The sequence below is a fragment of the Xyrauchen texanus genome, chromosome 13 (assembly GCF_025860055.1).
Source record: "Xyrauchen texanus isolate HMW12.3.18 chromosome 13, RBS_HiC_50CHRs, whole genome shotgun sequence".
Lineage (NCBI taxonomy): Eukaryota > Metazoa > Chordata > Actinopteri > Cypriniformes > Catostomidae > Xyrauchen > Xyrauchen texanus.
Window position 1 is genome coordinate 35,492,524 of NC_068288.1, and position 17,910 is coordinate 35,510,433.

The 17,910-nt window shown below is 38.3% G+C and overlaps 2 protein-coding genes across 3 annotated transcripts in view; both read right to left on the bottom strand.

Annotated features, from left to right (window-relative positions):
• LOC127653816 (testis-expressed protein 264-like) overlaps window positions 1-1,437 on the bottom strand; it is a 107,165-nt gene extending 105,728 nt beyond the window's left edge. The window contains exon 1 of the mRNA XM_052140594.1: window positions 927-1,437. Coding sequence (XP_051996554.1) covers window positions 927-1,184 — 258 coding nt within the window. The 5' untranslated portion in view covers window positions 1,185-1,437. The remainder of the gene's footprint in view (window positions 1-926) is intronic.
• Window positions 1,438-1,701: 264 nt separating this feature from the next.
• LOC127653513 (Fanconi anemia group D2 protein-like) overlaps window positions 1,702-17,910 on the bottom strand; it is a 31,958-nt gene continuing 15,749 nt past the window's right edge. For both annotated transcript variants that reach the window (XM_052140201.1, XM_052140202.1), the window contains exons 23-44: window positions 17,689-17,835; window positions 15,473-15,573; window positions 14,818-14,933; window positions 12,539-12,647; window positions 12,247-12,348; window positions 12,051-12,148; window positions 10,234-10,401; window positions 10,020-10,136; window positions 9,762-9,890; window positions 9,528-9,646; window positions 8,923-9,033; window positions 8,707-8,840; window positions 8,389-8,488; window positions 5,346-5,468; window positions 5,161-5,254; window positions 4,981-5,052; window positions 4,501-4,539; window positions 4,303-4,377; window positions 2,843-2,917; window positions 2,510-2,656; window positions 2,274-2,360; window positions 1,702-2,015 (exon numbers count right to left, since the gene is read on the bottom strand). In XM_052140201.1, the coding sequence (XP_051996161.1) occupies window positions 1,941-2,015; window positions 2,274-2,360; window positions 2,510-2,656; window positions 2,843-2,917; window positions 4,303-4,377; window positions 4,501-4,539; window positions 4,981-5,052; window positions 5,161-5,254; window positions 5,346-5,468; window positions 8,389-8,488; window positions 8,707-8,840; window positions 8,923-9,033; window positions 9,528-9,646; window positions 9,762-9,890; window positions 10,020-10,136; window positions 10,234-10,401; window positions 12,051-12,148; window positions 12,247-12,348; window positions 12,539-12,647; window positions 14,818-14,933; window positions 15,473-15,573; window positions 17,689-17,835 (2,338 nt within the window). In that variant the 3' untranslated portion in view covers window positions 1,702-1,940. The remainder of the gene's footprint in view (window positions 2,016-2,273; window positions 2,361-2,509; window positions 2,657-2,842; window positions 2,918-4,302; window positions 4,378-4,500; window positions 4,540-4,980; window positions 5,053-5,160; window positions 5,255-5,345; window positions 5,469-8,388; window positions 8,489-8,706; window positions 8,841-8,922; window positions 9,034-9,527; window positions 9,647-9,761; window positions 9,891-10,019; window positions 10,137-10,233; window positions 10,402-12,050; window positions 12,149-12,246; window positions 12,349-12,538; window positions 12,648-14,817; window positions 14,934-15,472; window positions 15,574-17,688; window positions 17,836-17,910) is intronic.

Consider the following 17,910-nt stretch of genomic DNA (forward strand, 5'->3'; position numbering starts at 1 on the left):
TATCCGAGTTAACGTAGACTTTGTCAGTTCGAACTAGTCTGGCCAATCTCTGTTGACCTCTCTTATAAAAGAGGCGTTTCCATCTGTAGCACTGCCTCTGGATGTTTTTGTTTTGGGCACCATTCTGAGTAAATTCTAGAGACTGATGTGTGCGAAAATCCCAGGAGATCAGCAGTTACAGAAACACTCAAACCAGCCCGTCTGGCACAACAATCATCCATGCAATTATCTAATCAGCCAATCGTGTGGCAGCAGTGCAGTGCATACAATAAAACAGATAGGGGTCAGAAGCTTCAGTTAATGTTCACCTCAACCAACAGAATGGGGAAAAATGTGAACTCAGTGATTTGGACCATGACATGATTGTTGGTGCCAGATGGGCTGGTTTGAGTCATTTTGTTTGACCTGTCAAAGTCTACGGTAACTCAGATAACCACTCAGTACAACTGTGAAGTGAAGAATGGCATCTCAGAATGCTATTCATAGATGCGGGTTGGCGCTGATTTGACAGCACGAGGGGGACCTACACAATATTAGGCAGGCAGTTTAAATATTGTGGCTGATCGGTGTATGTGGGTGCATCATTTTTGAGCATGCTGCATGCGCTTTGAATGCCCATAGATGCTCAAATGTCGCTGGCTTGGAACTAGCATATGACGACCATAAATGCTGTCTAGGTAGGGAGCTCAGTTTCGAGACACAACCAGACGTAAGTGACAGTTCTGCTTGACTGAATGTAAAATCATTGAGAATCATACGCTGTTTTGCAGTGTTAACAGTAATACATGTAACACCCATCAAATTATTAAACAAACCAAAAAGTACCATAGTACTAATAACCTGTTTTTTTGTACTCCGTGCTTATTTGTAAAGGGATAACAGCCATACAATGGCTGTCATTCAGCAAACAGAAGTGAGAGCCTGACCTGATTTGGGTCATCGTAAAACACCCCGACAGATGACAGCTTCGGTCCGATACTGCAGCTCTCAGTGAAAGCAGCTCCACTGGCCTTATATGATCCTTTGCTGAACTTATATGCGATCGTAATCTTCTTCACCGGTGGAGATCCAGTCCGAATCACTACTTCAGAGAGAAGACCGGAGTAAAACACGAAGCCCACCAAAGTTAAGATGAGACAAACGACCAAAAATATAATTAGAGACAAAATGACAAAGTCAGACATTTTGCCCTTGTGTCTTGTTTATGTTTTCAGAAAGCACGCGCAGAGACTGTCAATGTGTAGCAATAATTCTGTTGCTGGAATGACACAAATATTAACCCTTCGGCGTCCTGCTCAGGCCTATTCGCATCTGTATCGCTTTGCAGAAATTGTAAATTTACAGTATCGGTGTTTTACTTCGAGGTCAGTTTACACTCGTCTTTCAGTTTTCTGTTGACACAGCTGACCATTATTTATCCGCCTCTACACTGAAACGTTATCCTCATTGCTTCCGGGATGAACCATGTGGCCGTAACTCAGAGGGGAGTTTGGAGCGAACATACCAAAAGTCAGACTTCATAAATGTACCGATATTTTTATATTAATTTAAAAAGTGTAAATTTAGAAAAGTGATTTTTTAATTTCTGTTAAAAGTAATAAAACTTCCGAACATTTCTGACAGTCTTTTGGACAATGTCTACAGCAGGACAAAAACAAAACACAAAACCACTGATATTGACATTAATTTATTACTTTTCTTGAAATATGAAAACTAATTACCATTGAAACAGGTAAACACAATTAGAGAAAACCACTTGATTACAGATAACTTTATAGTCAACATTATACAACAGCTTTAACCAGAAAAAGTATATATTTATTTAACTTTTCCATTTCAATTTCAGAGATCACAAATCTCAAAACTAATTTTGATATAATAACAAAGTACTAACAGTGTGCTTATGAAAAGAAACAATTCAGATGTTCTCTTGCTTTCTATTAGTCTGATTCATCAGATTCCTCTACTACTTCCTCTTGATGTCCATTGTTTCTCTCATCAGAGTCACTCTCCTGCTTCAAAACAGATTGAAATATGCATAAGATGAGAAGTAAAAGAGAGAGACCACAAACATGAAAGGTCTCGAAAAGCAATAACATATCCATTTCATTATGATAGATAGAGTGTGACTTGCTTTTAGTTGTAGGTATGATCTATAATTCATTGATAGCAAACAGTGCATACTTTGATATTTCCCTTTAATAGCAAAACTGCAGGGTCTAAATTAAATTAGAAAAAAAACTAAACAAAAATAAATCAGTTCAGTGTTATACCTCCACTTCACTTTGCAACTGAGAGGACTCTTCCTCTTCTTCATCTTCATCAGCTGCCTGCGACCTTTGTGAGAGAATCTCTTCACCCTGAAAAATAACATGTTATGTATTATTGTTATCAATAAATGCTACACTCTTCATAAAGGAGTAGACTTCCCCTATCACTCTTCACTAGATTAATCTTGACGATATATCTAAACGTTAGTCTTTGAGTTGCTGTATTCCACACCGCTCACCTTTAGGTCTCTGTTCTTCAGGTTCCCCAGCCAGAAGGCCTCCTGGCAGTGGTTAAGAGCGAGCATGGCCTTCACACGATACACAAACTGCTCTAGATTTTTCTTTAAGGCTGGAACATGATTGGTCAGCCCTGTATCTTGCCTAATCTGAACATGGAGAAGCAGCAGTAATAATTAGAGAAGCAATGATATATCTGAGATTTTACATACAAATTGTATTGTCTTCAAACAATTACATCTCCCATTACATTTAAAACATGGCGCTTATTAACTAGAAGTGTCTAGGACCACTTGTGTTTCATGGACAAGCTGCTTTGCATTAGTTTTGCTTACCTTTGAGTGGCCACACATGTGGTGGAGTTGTCTAGTACTTAGCTGAAAGGTCTTCAGTAGACTCTGGACATCCTCCTGAGAAGAACCAACAGTTCAGTTATTAAAATGAACAAAGGGGGAATCTGGAGTCCTCGTGGTGCAACAAGGCTCTGTACATTTTTTTTTTTTTTTTAATGGTATGAGGGGCGGTGGCTTTTTGTGACTCAACTTCTTAGGGCCGCGGCGTTGAGGGGATTGATGGCCTGGTATCCTTAACAATTTAATGGTTTAATCTACATTATGGAGGGCGGGTTTCGGCAACGCATCAAATTCGGCCGGTACCCTCCCTGCTCTGCTCCTGCTCCTGTGAGTACGCCAGCGTCCAACACTTGGAGATAAAGGCACGCTCTAGGTTTTAAAGGCAGTGGTGATGAGGTTCTGTTCACATCAGGTGTGCCTCATTATCCACTGCCAAACAAGGCTTATTAAATTGTGCCTCTCCTCCACCCTGCCCACTCCCGATGTGAGCCTGACTGAAGGACAGCCTTTAGAAAAGGCGGGGCGACAATGACATGAGGAAGGGGCAGGTTGTCCCATCACATTAACTATATAACTTCACAGAAAAGTTGTTAATTGGATTCTTTTCTTAATCATTTAATTGTTAACTTCATATTTTTAACAATATTTATTAGGGCTGGGAAATTTAACGCGTTAATTTATGTGATTAATATTTTTTAACGCACAGCCAGAGAAAAAAAATCTTTCTGAGATTTTAAACTTCATCAAATTAAACTTCAGCATTCAATATGTTATATATCTGTATACATAGTGTCTAATAATGCATTTACAATGTACAATTTCTCTTGCCAATAAAGTGTGATATTAATTGAATCTGCCCATTTGATCCTATTGTTAAAAAAAGTCCACTGGAAAACGGCAGAAGAATTGTAATTACAATGCGCTGATTTTATGACATGTATACATATACTACGTATAAAAGATTAAAACCTGTAAAAATTTGTCTAAAACTCTATCTGCAAAAAAAATTCAAATAATTCAAATAAATTATGACTAACCAATTTCTTGCAAGTTCTTTGAGACTAAGTATAAAGTAAATATATTTATGATTTTTTTTTCACGTTTTTTTGTAATGTATCGTATACCATAATTTAATCGTAATTAATTGTGATCAATCACAGAAAAATGTGCAACTAATTAGTTTAAAAAAAATTTGATTCACAGCCCTAATATGATTATTAATATATTTAACAATGCTTTGTGTTGTTGCATACCCAGGGTAAAAATCACTGTAATGCAGAACCTCTCGTAGCTTATTACTTTATTCTAATACATATTAAGTCACATTTTGAAAATTTGAGAAAGACTTGATTTTTGTTGTAGAGCTCTTAGTTAATCTAGACAAAATGCACAGGATATAACATTCCTCATACCAGAAGTTTAAATAAATTATATTCAAATACCTTGTGTTTTTTAAAGCTGTAGTCAAGCAGAGGCATTCCAAGCTTAAGAAACGACTCCAGGAAAAGACGACCATACTGAATGAGAAAAATGGCACATTAAGAGAAAACCTGTCCAGTGGCCACAATGTAAATCCATCATCATAATAATTCGTTCATTTCTATGTTTGTGTATGTGTGCAACTGTGTAATACTTCTCACCTTTAAACAAACCATGAACACTGGCCTGCTATCAAACACCTGTGGGAAATATAAAAACATGCTTTATGTGCCTTGTCTGTTTACTAGTTTGCTACTGTTGCTGAGGTGTTGTAAGGTCTATTAACAAAGCAATAGACCTTATTCACAGTGGTGCCATATTGATTTTTTTTTTATGTGAATGCAAATGAGGCTATGAAGAATAGACTTGCAGTCTCTTCTGAGGCATGCACTGTATAAAGCTCATACAGCACATCTCATTTTCCACAACTCATGTTTTCTGGAGTTGCATTGTCTACTGAAATTTCTAGGAAAGATGTTTTTTCAGTCATTCTTCAGCAGAACGATCCTAAATACTTCAAGCAGCAGTATTGAAAAGACAATTGGTCTCTCCCTCACAACCTCATTGTCATTCCCATCAAAAACTAAAGATGGCGCTACTGTGAATAAGGGAGAACAGGAGAGATGTGAAGGCCTCTGTACCTTGACCAGGTTTATTAGTATGTGGAAGTCCCGTACAGCTAGATTCCATGTTAAGAGTTTCTCACTTAGCACCTAAAAAAGGTAATTGGGATTATGTTACACACTTTCTGTTGGTCCCTAATTACCCAAATGACATTTAAAATAAACCCTGCAGCACTGTCAAACCACAAACACACACACCTCTCGATTATCTGCCTGTTTGCTGGGAGGAATCTTGCGTACAGCTCTCTCCAGCTCTGCCATCATGCTCTTGTAGTACACCAGGAAGGTCTGCCTACAGGGTCAAGCAGGTCATAGATATCACCATAAATACACTGCAACTCTTTCTCTTTGAAGAGGAGAGAAACACTGGCAGGCTGCTTTACCTGTTGAGTGTTGGCCAGCTACGTGAGCTGGAGTCTTTAGCAGCATTCAACAGCTCTGGAATTCCCTCGCTTGTGATTTCCTCCACCGCCTTCAGAACATCATCTGTGTGCTCCAGATAAATACTACAGAGGAAAACCCAGATGCAACACAACAGAAACAATATCCTTAAATCTCAGTTCAATACATTTTCAATTTTATATATATATATAATCCCAAAACAATGGTGATTATGGCCAAACAGTTCAATTTTTGTTTTATCAGACTAAAGGCCATTTCTCTAAAAAGTTAGATCTTTTTCCCCATGTGCACTTGCAAACTGTAGTCTGGATTTTTTATGGCAGTTTTGGAGCAGTGGCTTCTTTCTTGCTGAGAAGCCTTTCAGGTTTTATCGATAAAGGATTTGTTTTATGGTTGATACTTGTCTACCTGATTCCTCCAGCATCTTCACAGGGTCCTTTGCTGTTGTTCTGGGATTGATTTGCACTTTTCACACCAAAATACGTTAATCTCTAGCAGACAGAATGTGTCTCCTTCCTGAGCAGTATGATGGCTGTGTAGTCCCATGATTTTTATACTTGCATACTATTGTTTTTACAGATGAACGTGGTACCTTCAGGCATTTCGAAATTGCTCCCAAGGATGACCCAGGCTTGTGGAGGTCCACACTTTTTTTTTCCTGAAGTCTTGGCTGATTTCTTTTGATTTTCCCATTATGTCAAGCAAAGAGGCACAGACATTTACATAATTTTATGGAATTTTCCAAGCTGCTTAAAGGCATCGTTAACTAAGTGTATGTAAACTTTGACCAACTGGAATTGTGATATAGTCAATTAAAAATCTGTCTGTAAACAATTGTTGGAAAAATTACTCATGTCATGCACAAAGGATGCCCTAAACGACTTTCCAAAACCATAGTTTGCTAATATGAAATCTGTGGGTGGTTAAAAATGTTTTTTAAATGACTTCAGCATAAATACATGAAAACGTCTGACTTAAACTGTGTATATATATGGGCTGTCAATCAATTAACATTTTTAATCAAATTAATTACATGGTGTCCCGATTAATTCATCATGATTAATTACATATACACACATATTTGCTGAGAAAGCCACTCATATAACAATAATTCAATATTTAAAAATTATATAATTATCTTTAAATATTTAAAAATTATATATAATTATCTTTAAATATTTAAAAAATTCAGACACACACATAGTGTTTCCATGTTTTATGGGGACTTTCCATAGACACAATGGTTTTTATACTGTACAAACTTTATATTCTATCCCCTAAACCTCACAGAAAACTTTCTGCATTTTTACATTTTCAAAAAACATAATTTAGTATGATTTATAAGCTGTTTTCCTCATGGGGACCGACAAAATGTCCCCACAAGGTCAAAAATGTCGGGTTTTACTATCCTTATGGGGACATTTGGTCCCCACAAAGTGATAAACACACACACACACACACACACACACACACACACACACACACACACGACTAATAAGTCCCTATCGTGACGCCAAGACAGCGCCAACCCGCATCTCAGAATAGCATTATTCTAACATCAATAACACCATAATTGTCAGAGCCTTTATATGAGTTACTGGCCAGTCTTGCCATTCTCTGTTGACCTCTCTCTCATCAACAAGGCATTTCCATCTACAGAACTGCCGCTTACTGGATGTTTTTTGTTTTTGGCACCATTTGCAGTAAATTCTAAAGACTGTTGTGTGTGAAAATCCCAGGAGATCAGCAGTTACAGAAATACTCAAACCAGCTCATCTGGCACCAAAGATTATGCCATGGTCCAAATCACTGAGATCACATTTTTCCCCCCATTCTGATGATTGATGTGAACATGAACTGAAGCTCCTGACCCATATTTTCTTAATTTTATGCACTACACTGCTACCACATGGTTAGCTAATTAGATATCCTATGGATGATTGTTGGTGCCAGACGGGTTGGTTTGCGTATTTCTGTAACTGCTGACCTCCTGGAATTTTCACACACAACAGTCTCTAAAATTTACTCAGAATGGTGCCAAAAACAAAAAAACATCCAGTGAGGGGCAGTTCTGTGGATGGAATGCCTTGTTGATAAGAGAGGTCAACAGAGAATTGCCAGACTGGTACGAACTGATAAAGTCTACGGTAGCTCAGATGAGCGCTTTGTACAATTGTGGTAAGAAGTAGCATCTCAGAATGCTATTCTGAGCTGTGGGTAGGCAATGTTTTGGCGGGACAAGGGGGACCTATACAATATTAGGGAGGTTTTAATGTTGTGGCTGATCAGTGTTTATATACATACATACCTGGTTAATATGGGTGAAACAATGTGGTTAACTTTGATCAGTACCAATTTTGAGAATATGAACTTGAACTAAACTTTCAAAATATGTAATGAAGTATGTCAGTTATTAAAAGATGCATTCATATAATAATGATATTACTATTGTAAGGTTTGTCTGAATACTACGTTATCTGATTGTATTGAATTCAATTTTGAACGTAAAATTAGGGGCAGAATGACAAGTCTGTGGACGTTAACACTCATCACCCCAATAATCTTTTTGGCTTATACTGAATTTTCCCAGAAATACTATTTAGCCAGAGAAGGACCATTGGTATTAAAATGAATGGGAGAAATTTGAACTCCCAACAATCAACAAATGTGGAAAAGGCAGTCCTGCCATACAGGTAAAAGAGCCAATCACATTTTAGATACAAACATTTCCTGTGAGTCATTTTTAGCAAGATCTGAGCTAAAGAAGCACAATATATAATACGGTCATTGTCAGATTTTACTGTGGATTTGAAATATGTTCTTTGTCATAATCTTGACCTACTGTTTTGGAGATTTCTGACTTCCCCATCCAAGTTGATAGAAGATGTACTTTTCTGCCGCATGTTTACATAAAAATTATGTAAACCTGCCCATAAGCTTTCCAAAGATGTAAAGGTACTTTGGAAAAGCACTGCCTTTTAATGGTTGTAAGCATCTATGTGTGTAACTCACAAGGTACTTTACCTGAGAAGCGTTTGAAGAGCGTCATTGTATTTGTTTCCTCGCTCTCTCTCTCCGCTCACTGTAACCCATTCTTGACAAAGAAAATGCCTCGCAAGAGATGCTGGAGAGGGTTATAGAATTTAAAATTATCATATGTCCCATATTTTAAAATAAAACTACAAGAAACTACCAAATCAGCTTATGGCTAACATTTAGGTACAGGGTGAAATGTCGTTTAGGATACACAGGTTAAGCCCATATTGTCAAACACAACTAATACAAATGTTGTGTTGGTGAGAGGAAACAGTACTATACAGAATATAGGAGGTAGAAACGCACAGATCTGTTCTCTGTAGGTCCTGTGGTTTGATCCTCCATACTGGGACAGCACGATGAGCAGCTGGGTCAGACACAGGGCTGTGCTTAGGCTGGGCACTGTGCTCCGGAAGTTCTGCAGGTACTGAAAAGCATGCCTAAGCATATAAAACACCATAGATGGTTACATCACATTCTCTGCACCATCAGCATGCAGGTTGTGTGCACTGATGCTCTCACCTGCTGAGCTGATCAAGGGTCAGGTCAGTCTCTTCTTCTTTGAGTCGGCTGGCCAGTACCCCCAGGGCATTCTTCAGCAGAGCACGATGCTCTGGACCAGAGAAACCTGCCCTGAAGGTGAACAGCAGGGTGAGAGAAAAATCAAGATTTTGGGAAATCTTCAAGCTAAAGTGTAATTACAAACAGAATTGCAAAAAGAATACTGAAAGCTTTAATACATTGTTGGTATTGCTGGAGACAGATTTTTTTTAAAAAATAATTTTGACCTTTTCATTGACTCAAAAGATTGATTTGCTCACTAACCTAGACATCACTATGACTTACGAGGAAGTGTTAATCTACACAAAAGCAAAATCTAGCTGATGACACATTTTAGGCAGAGGAAAATTATAGATATTCAATATAGAAATTTTGGATTTTATAATTCAATTTCATTTAAATGTACTGATATTTCCAAGATTTCCATGACCATGGGAACCCTGAAAAGTTGAACAGAATTTTTTTTTTTTTTTTTTTTAAGATTTATGGGCTACTGGAACAGGTTTACCATAAATAGACAGAGCTGAAATGGAGAGATATGGAAAGAGACAGCTAAAGTGACTCACCAACTGAACGTGGTGTGTAGCACTTGCAGTAAGAGCTGATAGGCTGAACACATGAGCTGCTGTTCCTTCACATCAACACCAGGAGCATCAACAACACCCTGATTCTCAGAGAGCACAGTCTGTGTATGAATATACACAATCAAACAGAGCAGTAAAACCAAATGTGTCAGCCAGCACTACTGCATAAACAATAACCATGTTTACAAGACTGTAAATATAAATGTGTGTGTGTACCTGAAAGTGATTGTGGCAGTTCTCCAGGTGTGTGCAGAGTGTGGGCAGCAGTTCAATGCAACAGGTGGCGATTTCTTTGGCATTTTTCTGCTGCAGGTGAGCAAAGCCCACCGCTCTGTCGGTCTTACTCTAGAGAGATGCCACAGAAAATATTAAATTGTCATCATCACAGGTGTATCAATGAGTACCAACAAGGACATGCATCCACAATAATGTCCTATTTGGTTAAATAACATTAAGATGTGTGCGTGTTCATACTTTGAGAAATGGAGCTTTCTTGGCGGGAGCAGATGCCAAACTGAAGTCCATTTTTCGCCACATATCCTCCAGCAGGAAGTGCAACTCGGCAGGGCCCAACTGCACTTCTTCTCTGACCTACACACAAAACAACAATCTATCAGAGCATAACACACATTTTTTCAAGAAAAGAATGTACTTGTACTTAGAACTGTACAGCACACTTTGTTTTAACCTTGCTGTGTAGTTCAGTGTCCAGTAGTGTTCGGGACAGAAGGCCACACTGCAGCACGCTCAGAGCTTCAACGTCCAGCTCTCTGAAGAACGGCCAGTAGGATGACAGACTGACTCCTGATTTGGCATCCTTCTCTTTCTCCCTCTCACTTTCTTTCTCCGGATGGTCCTGCCAAAATACCAAAATGTCAATACTTTGACTTGTATCAAACGTCCAAAAATAGTACTGCTTTCAACTGATCAAAGTTGAGGGGTAACCACAGTAAAATCTCATTATAGTTAAACGTGCATTCAGTGTTCGTCAAATACCGATGTTACAGTGGTGTTAGACGCTATACTGTCATCTTGCGATATGGATCAGCATGATCGTCTCTGCTGCCCCCAGTCAGCTTTGGAATATCAATTGCATCTGGAAAATGTTGGAGTTTGAGGTAATTTTCTAAAGTTATTTATTACTACTATAATATAATTGCTTTGCCTAAAACAGCCTTCAGAATTCAAGCCAACAGTTTTCTACAGTTAAGGACAGATTATTATTGTCCCTCATAACAATAATCTTTGGTGACTGTCTACATTTCACGTTATTTCTAAAGACAGTTATTACCTTTATTAGAGAACTGCTTAGCTTAAAAAAAAACTCAATTATCTAGTGATACCGAATATTATGGTAAAGGGAAGATTAGTTTTTGATGATCAAATGACCATGAATACGGTTTTTGAAGAACTCGTTTTCCAAGCAACCAACATCATGATTTACACAAAATCCACAACAAATCGCTGTACAAAGCTACTTTGCACTAAACGAATGAAGACATAGATGCCTAACCATTACCGATGTTTACTCTAGGTTTTTGCCTTTGCCAGTCTTTCTGTATATATTTTTTGAAGCAAGTTGCTTCAGACCTTTTTTTGCTTCTTCGGCAGTACAGCTACTGGATCTCTCATTGTCTCCACTGCTAAAGCATGATAAATAAGCATGTTCTATTGTGTTCGGTCACCATGACAAATTCCTTGTGTAAGCATACTTGGCAAGAAAGCTCATTTGTATTCTTTTCGCTCTTCGACCAAACAACAATGTTCTAAGCATAACCAAGAGTATCTATCTACACAGACGGAAGCCAATTAGAGTGAGGATACTCTTCTTCGATGTTTAGTGAAAGGCCGTGAGTTATGTGTTTTCAAAATGGCAAAACACATTGAAGGGAGTGACCCGCACTATGTAGAATAAAACACTTTTTATAGAAAACTATTAGGAGTACAGTCAGTCATCTCATGTCAGTGTACACCATTCGGATCAAACTTTGCATTTTTTGCAAAGATTACATTGTTTTTGTAATCACAGTAATATCAACCATGGAATGATTGTTGGTGAAAGGTGGGCTGGTTTGAGTATTTCTGTAATTGCTGATCTCCAGAGATTATCACGCACAACAGTCTCTAGAGTTTACTCTGAATGGTGCCAAAAACAAAAAACATCCAGTGAGATGCAGTTCTGCAGACAGAAATGTCTTGTTGATGAGAGAGGTCAACGGAGAATGGCCAGACTGGTTTGAGCTGACAGAAAGGCTACGGTAACTCAGATAACCCCTCTGTACAATTGTATTAAGCAGAATAGCATCTCAGAATGCACAACAAGTCAAACCTTGAGGCAGATGGACTATGACAGCAGAAGACCACATTGGGCACTTTATTAGGACCGTAGTGTTCCTAATAAAGTGCTCAGTGAGTGTATATTCTCCACTTCGTCCAGGATGACGTGTAATTTACCAGGTGCTCATGTCAATGCATGCATGTAAAGGTACAGGATCACTGTTTTACCTGTTGGGACTCCTCTGCCTCTGTGGCCCCATCCAGCTGTGACTTGTCCGCTGAAGAGTTTTTACTCGCCGAGGCCTTCCTTTTCTTCCCAGTTGACTCTTAACACACACAAGACATACAGTGAAATACTGACCATTTCTGAAACACAATACATACAATAGATAGTAAATTTTGGTCATCTCTTCAGCAGGTGAACCTTTCTTTGCTTTCTTTGGTGGAGCAATGGAAGAGGAGGGTATCATCCCCTCAGCGCTCTCTCCATCAAAGTTAGCCTGAGGAGGAATGTAGCCTGGTGTTGCTAAAAAAAATAAAATAAAACTGTAAACCATCACAGAGAAAACAAGTTCAACTGAGTTCAGCACTCTTAGCAGTAAACCTAAGGTTTCACATAGAGCAACTATTTTTTACCTAAAATGCAAAAACATTGCGGAGAAATCCGCAAAGATTTGAAATATTTCTTTCAACAGTGTATAAACTGTCTCTGTTACCTGTCAAGCATGTCTGCAGTAAACTCTGAAGGAAAGTTATGTTTTGAATGCGAGTTACAACCTTCATTTTCATCTCAGGATCTTTCTGCCTGCAAAATGCATTCACCACCTGCAATTATACAAATAAATACACAACATACATAATTAAATTATGTATACACTATCGGTCAAATGTTTTGAAAGACTTACTAATTCTTTATTATAAATCTTTTTTTTTTTTTTTATAATAGTAAAGTCATCAAAACTATGGATTAACATAAATGGAACTATGGGAATTATGTTGTGACTAAACAAAATCCAAAATAAATCAAAACTGTGCTATATTTTAGCATCTTCAAAGTAATCACCCTTTGCCCATAATTTGCAGACATGTACTCTTGACATTTTCTCAACCGACTTCTTGAGGTATCACCTTGGGATGCTTTTAAAACAGTATTGAAGGAGTTCCCATCTATGTTGGGCACTTATTAGCTGCTTAATTATTTGGTCTAAGTCATCAATTTCAAAACCTTTTTTAAAATTTTTATTAAACTTTTATAATGAAATAAATTAATATGGTGGCACGGTTATATTTTTGTCTACAAAACTAATTTCAAACATTTAAGCATATGCCTTCAGATCAAAATATTTTTAAGATCATGAGAAACATTTCAGTCAAGTGTTTCTAAACTTCTGACCGGTAGCGTATAAATATTTATATTATACATACACTGTATGAAAATGAACACTATACAAAATGTTTTAAATATTTTTAAGGATTACCGTAATTTCCGGACTATAAGCCGCAACTTTTTTCCCACGCCTTGAACCTCGCGGCTTATACAATGACGCGGCTAATATATGGATTTTTCCCGCTTTCAAATTTTCTAAAAAAAAAAAAAAAAAAAAATTTCTGTGGCGTGCTCAGTTTTTTGCGCCGTGAAGCTTTCATTAGACCAATGAAATTGCCGAGCGGGTTAAGGTCAAAACAACTTTTTTGTTTACAGTTTAGATTAAATCGAGCGGCTCAAACTTCCCATCATTCTGATTAGGCCTACGGTAGTCATTTTGTCACCCTCACCATGGCAAAGACATGGAGAAACGCATATGATGCTGCTTTCAAGTTGAAGGCGATTGATCTGGCTGTTGAAAAGGAAACAGAGCTGCTGCACAGGAGCTTGGTCTTAATGAGTCGATGATAAGACGTTGGACACAGCAGCGTGAGGAATTGACTCAGTGCAAAAAGACAACTAAATCTGAGGCTATTCAACTCCGACACCGAAGGAGATGACTTCAGTGGTTTCAGTGCACAGGACGAGGAAGATAGTGACCAATGACTTGGTAGGCTACTGTTTACTGCAAATGTTTTATTACAAGCCGTGTGTGGCAGCGGGGGCGTGGTCAAGCGCCCGTCCGGAGAGAAAATCTGTAAGAGCTTACACCTGCGCTAAATTATGTCTAACACCGGTGTCTAATTTCAAGTGCCCTGCTTCACGTGTCCTTCTTGGGAAAACTGTCACCACGGGCACCAGTGTGACAGTTTTCAGCAGGGCACTTGGCGTTCCAGGTAAGGCTTTTAATGGCCACAGCAATGTTTAATCAATTTTATAAAGTTTCTCAATTCTTCTATCGCCAACACTAGACTGGCGTGTGTCGCTCTCTCAGCTCTGTGGCTGCTGCCTTTTTATGCCGCTCTCCCCATGCTTACTGAAATTAGACACCGGTGTTAGACATAATTTAGCTCAGGTGTAAGCGCCTTTACCGCTTTTCTCTCCGGACGGCGCTTGACCACGCCCCGCTGCCACACCGTGTTTCGTTAAAGCCTGAGTAAAGTTAATTTGTTTCAATGTACCGGTAGGCACCTGCGGCTTATAGACAGGTGCGGCTTATTTATGTTCAAAATAATATTTTATTTAAAAATCAGTGGGTGCGGCTTATATTCAGGTGCGCTCAATAGTCCGGAAATTACGGTAGTTAAAAATAAATGTTGGTCTTTTCCTCACACTTGGCTATTGTACGACTTCTGTATATTTGAAATGTAGCGCACAAGTCATATGAACTACTTTTATGGTGCTTTTTGATATTTTCTGAGCTTCACAGCCTCAGTTACATTGTATATAAATCTTATCGGTTAGGACACATGGCTTAACGTCTCTTTTTGTGTTCCATGAAAGAAAACACAAGTCATTCCGGTTTCAACATAAGGTTTATGTAGATAATGACAGAAATTTAATTTTGGGAAAAAGATATTAAGTAAATTCCAAATTCAGAATTCAGTACTATGTGAAGGGTGCATTTACCTCTCTGAACCAGTTGATGGTGTGAAAGAGCATTGAACAGAGGAACTCCCTCTCAGTCTTAGACAAACTCTCCACCTTTTCCACCACCTCCATATCAGTTAGAACCAGAGAACATCCTGAAACAGCACACAAAACTCATGATAAAACTCATGATAAAACTCACTCTCAGTGGAACATAACAAAGAGGGATTTGTCTCTGAGCAACTTGCACTCTTGAGATCCTTGAATATAATGCATGCCTCTTAAAACACTGATTTCAACATTATCCTCATCATGATAAAAAAAACAGAGGCATCAAACCATGACAAGTCTTCTAATTTTTGCTTAGGTAATTTGGCTGATAAGCTTCTGCTAGGTGTGATATAATGCCAATTTAATTCATATAAATACAAATATTATTTGTGTTAGATTTTTTAATAGTGTTTTATATTAAAATATCTATTCTACAATTAAAAGTGCCCATTTCAAGAGTATTTGAGTGTAGTGAGACCAAAACCCTCCAGGGAGCAACAGTAAAGAGACATATGAAACAGTGATGTTGGTAAAATCTGTAAGGTTAAAAGTACTAATTGTTTACAATGTGTACATATAAAGCTGGTCAAGCTCAAATAAAACATGATGCAATTACTCGTTTCACAAAAGAGTCAGATCTGACCTAACAGAGCATCAATCTCTTCCAGCTCTCCCTGATGCTGCACTTCTTCGCACAACCTCAGCAGACGGAAAAATGGGGACAGACACAGAGGAGACACATGCCTGTGAATGAAAGGGTGTTAGGGGAGTCATTAATATTGTCACTCTTACACAAATCTCTTTACATGATTTGGCACCCAGAACTACAGTTTCAACTATTGTCAATAGTCTATAAATTAACAGAAACTATAATTAAAAAGGTGTGATTTAACTATTATTGACGCTGGCTACCACCTCTGGAGTCATGAGTTCGATTCCAGGGCGTGACAAGTGACTCCAGCAAGGTCTCCCAAGCAACCAAATTGGCCTGGTTGCTAGAGAGGGTAGAGCCACACGGGGTAACCTCCTCGTGGTCGCAATTAGTGGTTCTTGCTCTTAATGGGGCACGTGGTAAGTTGTGCGTGGATCGCGTAGAGTAGCATTAGCCTCCAGTGCTGTGAGTCTCTGCGGTGTCATGCAAAGAGAGACACGTGATAAGATGCGCGGATTGACTGTCTCAGAAGCGGAGGCAACTGAGACTTGTCCTCCGCCACCCGGACTGAGGTGAGTAACCGCGCCACCATGAGGACCTACTAAGTAGTGGGAATTGGGCATTCCAAATTGGTGGTGTAGTGGTCTAAGCACATAACTGGTAATCTGGTAATCAGAAGGACAATGGTTCGAACCCCACAGCCACCACCATTGTGTCCTTGAGCAAGGCACTTAACTCCAAGGTTGCTCCAGGGGGATTGTCACTGTAATAAGGGCTCTGTAAGTCGCTTTGGATAAAAGCGTCTGCCAAATGCATAAATGTAAATGTAGAATAAATGCTCATTTTATTTTACACAATATTTACTTAAAACCACCCACAATAACGTGGGTTTCCATAGCAATACTTTGGGGACAAAATTGTCCCCAGAAGTTGGGCTGGGTATCGAGTTTGATACATTTCAGGCACCGACCGAATGGCCTCTAAAAAAATTGAGTATCAAAAAATGTGTTGTCATTCGGTACCAAATTTTGATACCTAAGGAATTTATCTCGTCTACATCAGTGATAAGCATGTAGCTTGGTAGATGTGCCCAAATCTAAAAGTGCTGGTGATTGGCTGTATTTAGGCATCAAGGAAAAACACTAGTATCAGAAAATTGTTTGAGTTCCAGGACTAAGACAGAATGTTATTACTAACATTACTGTACTGTAACAGTACTGTTCTACATTACAGAGAAATACTAAACCGTAATTTTTACAAGTGTACGCAAGAGAGCCGCAGCGACACCGGGAAAAGTGGTAATGATTCTGAATGTTTCAGAAAAACAATTTTGTTAATTTATAGAGAGAACTGCACATTCGGGTTGAGCAAACAGACAATTATCTCGGGATCAATGATGGTCAGAGTGATCGCCAATAGTCATGATGATATTTGGCTCATTTTCCCATTAATCTATTAAATTATTATTATTATTATTATTATTATTATTATTATTAAACTATTATCAAATTAATATTACAAATAATTTGCCCATAGTTTTTCATTTTTAAATGTAATTTTCAATCAATAAAGCAAGAATATTCACTAATCCCTCAGCCCCGAGGATTCCGATGTAATTGGATATATATATATATGGATATATATATCGTGAAAGAGGGATATATTTTCCTGGATAACGAAATACCCGACAGGTAGAGAAAGCACGGATGAAGCTTCTTTGCCAGAGAGATGTACACAACTGATGTAAAGCCATTTTTCAAAAAGTTGAACACCACATTATAAATGCACTTGTTTTTTTCCAGTTTCATTTGTTTATAAATAAATAAAAAAAATAAAGTTCAAAGTTTGAAATCAAAGGTGTCTTGCTTTATTGTGTAAGCTTAACCTTAACCATGTTCACCGAAAATTATCCCATAGTATCACCTAGCGTCCAACCAGCGGTAATACTAGTGTTTGTCGTTTTCCTGCGGAGTTTATTTTTTCCCCGTTTAAGAACCAGTATCAAATAGATATTGGTATCTAACATTTTTGAACGATACCCAGCCCTACCCAGAAGCGAGTGAATTTGACAAAAACTTCCTTTGGGGACTTTCAGGAGGCTCAAAAGTTAAAAATTATTCATAGCTAAAAGTCATAAATTATAATTATTTTTATAGCTGGGTAAGTGTGTGTTTATGTGTTAGCATCAGTCCTAGGGCTGGTCTGACCTCTCTCTCTTGACTCCAGCTGGTTGGGGTGTGTCTGTTTTGTGTTGCTGGTCTTGAGCCATTAGAGGAAGAAGATTGATAGCAATTCCTCCCTGACTCTCCTCCTCATCCAGATTGTACATCACAGAGGCAGGAAACAAAAACAAACTGGAAATACACATACAGGAAAAGGGTAAGAAGGAGGTCAGGACACAACAAACTACTAAAAAAGAAACACTGAAC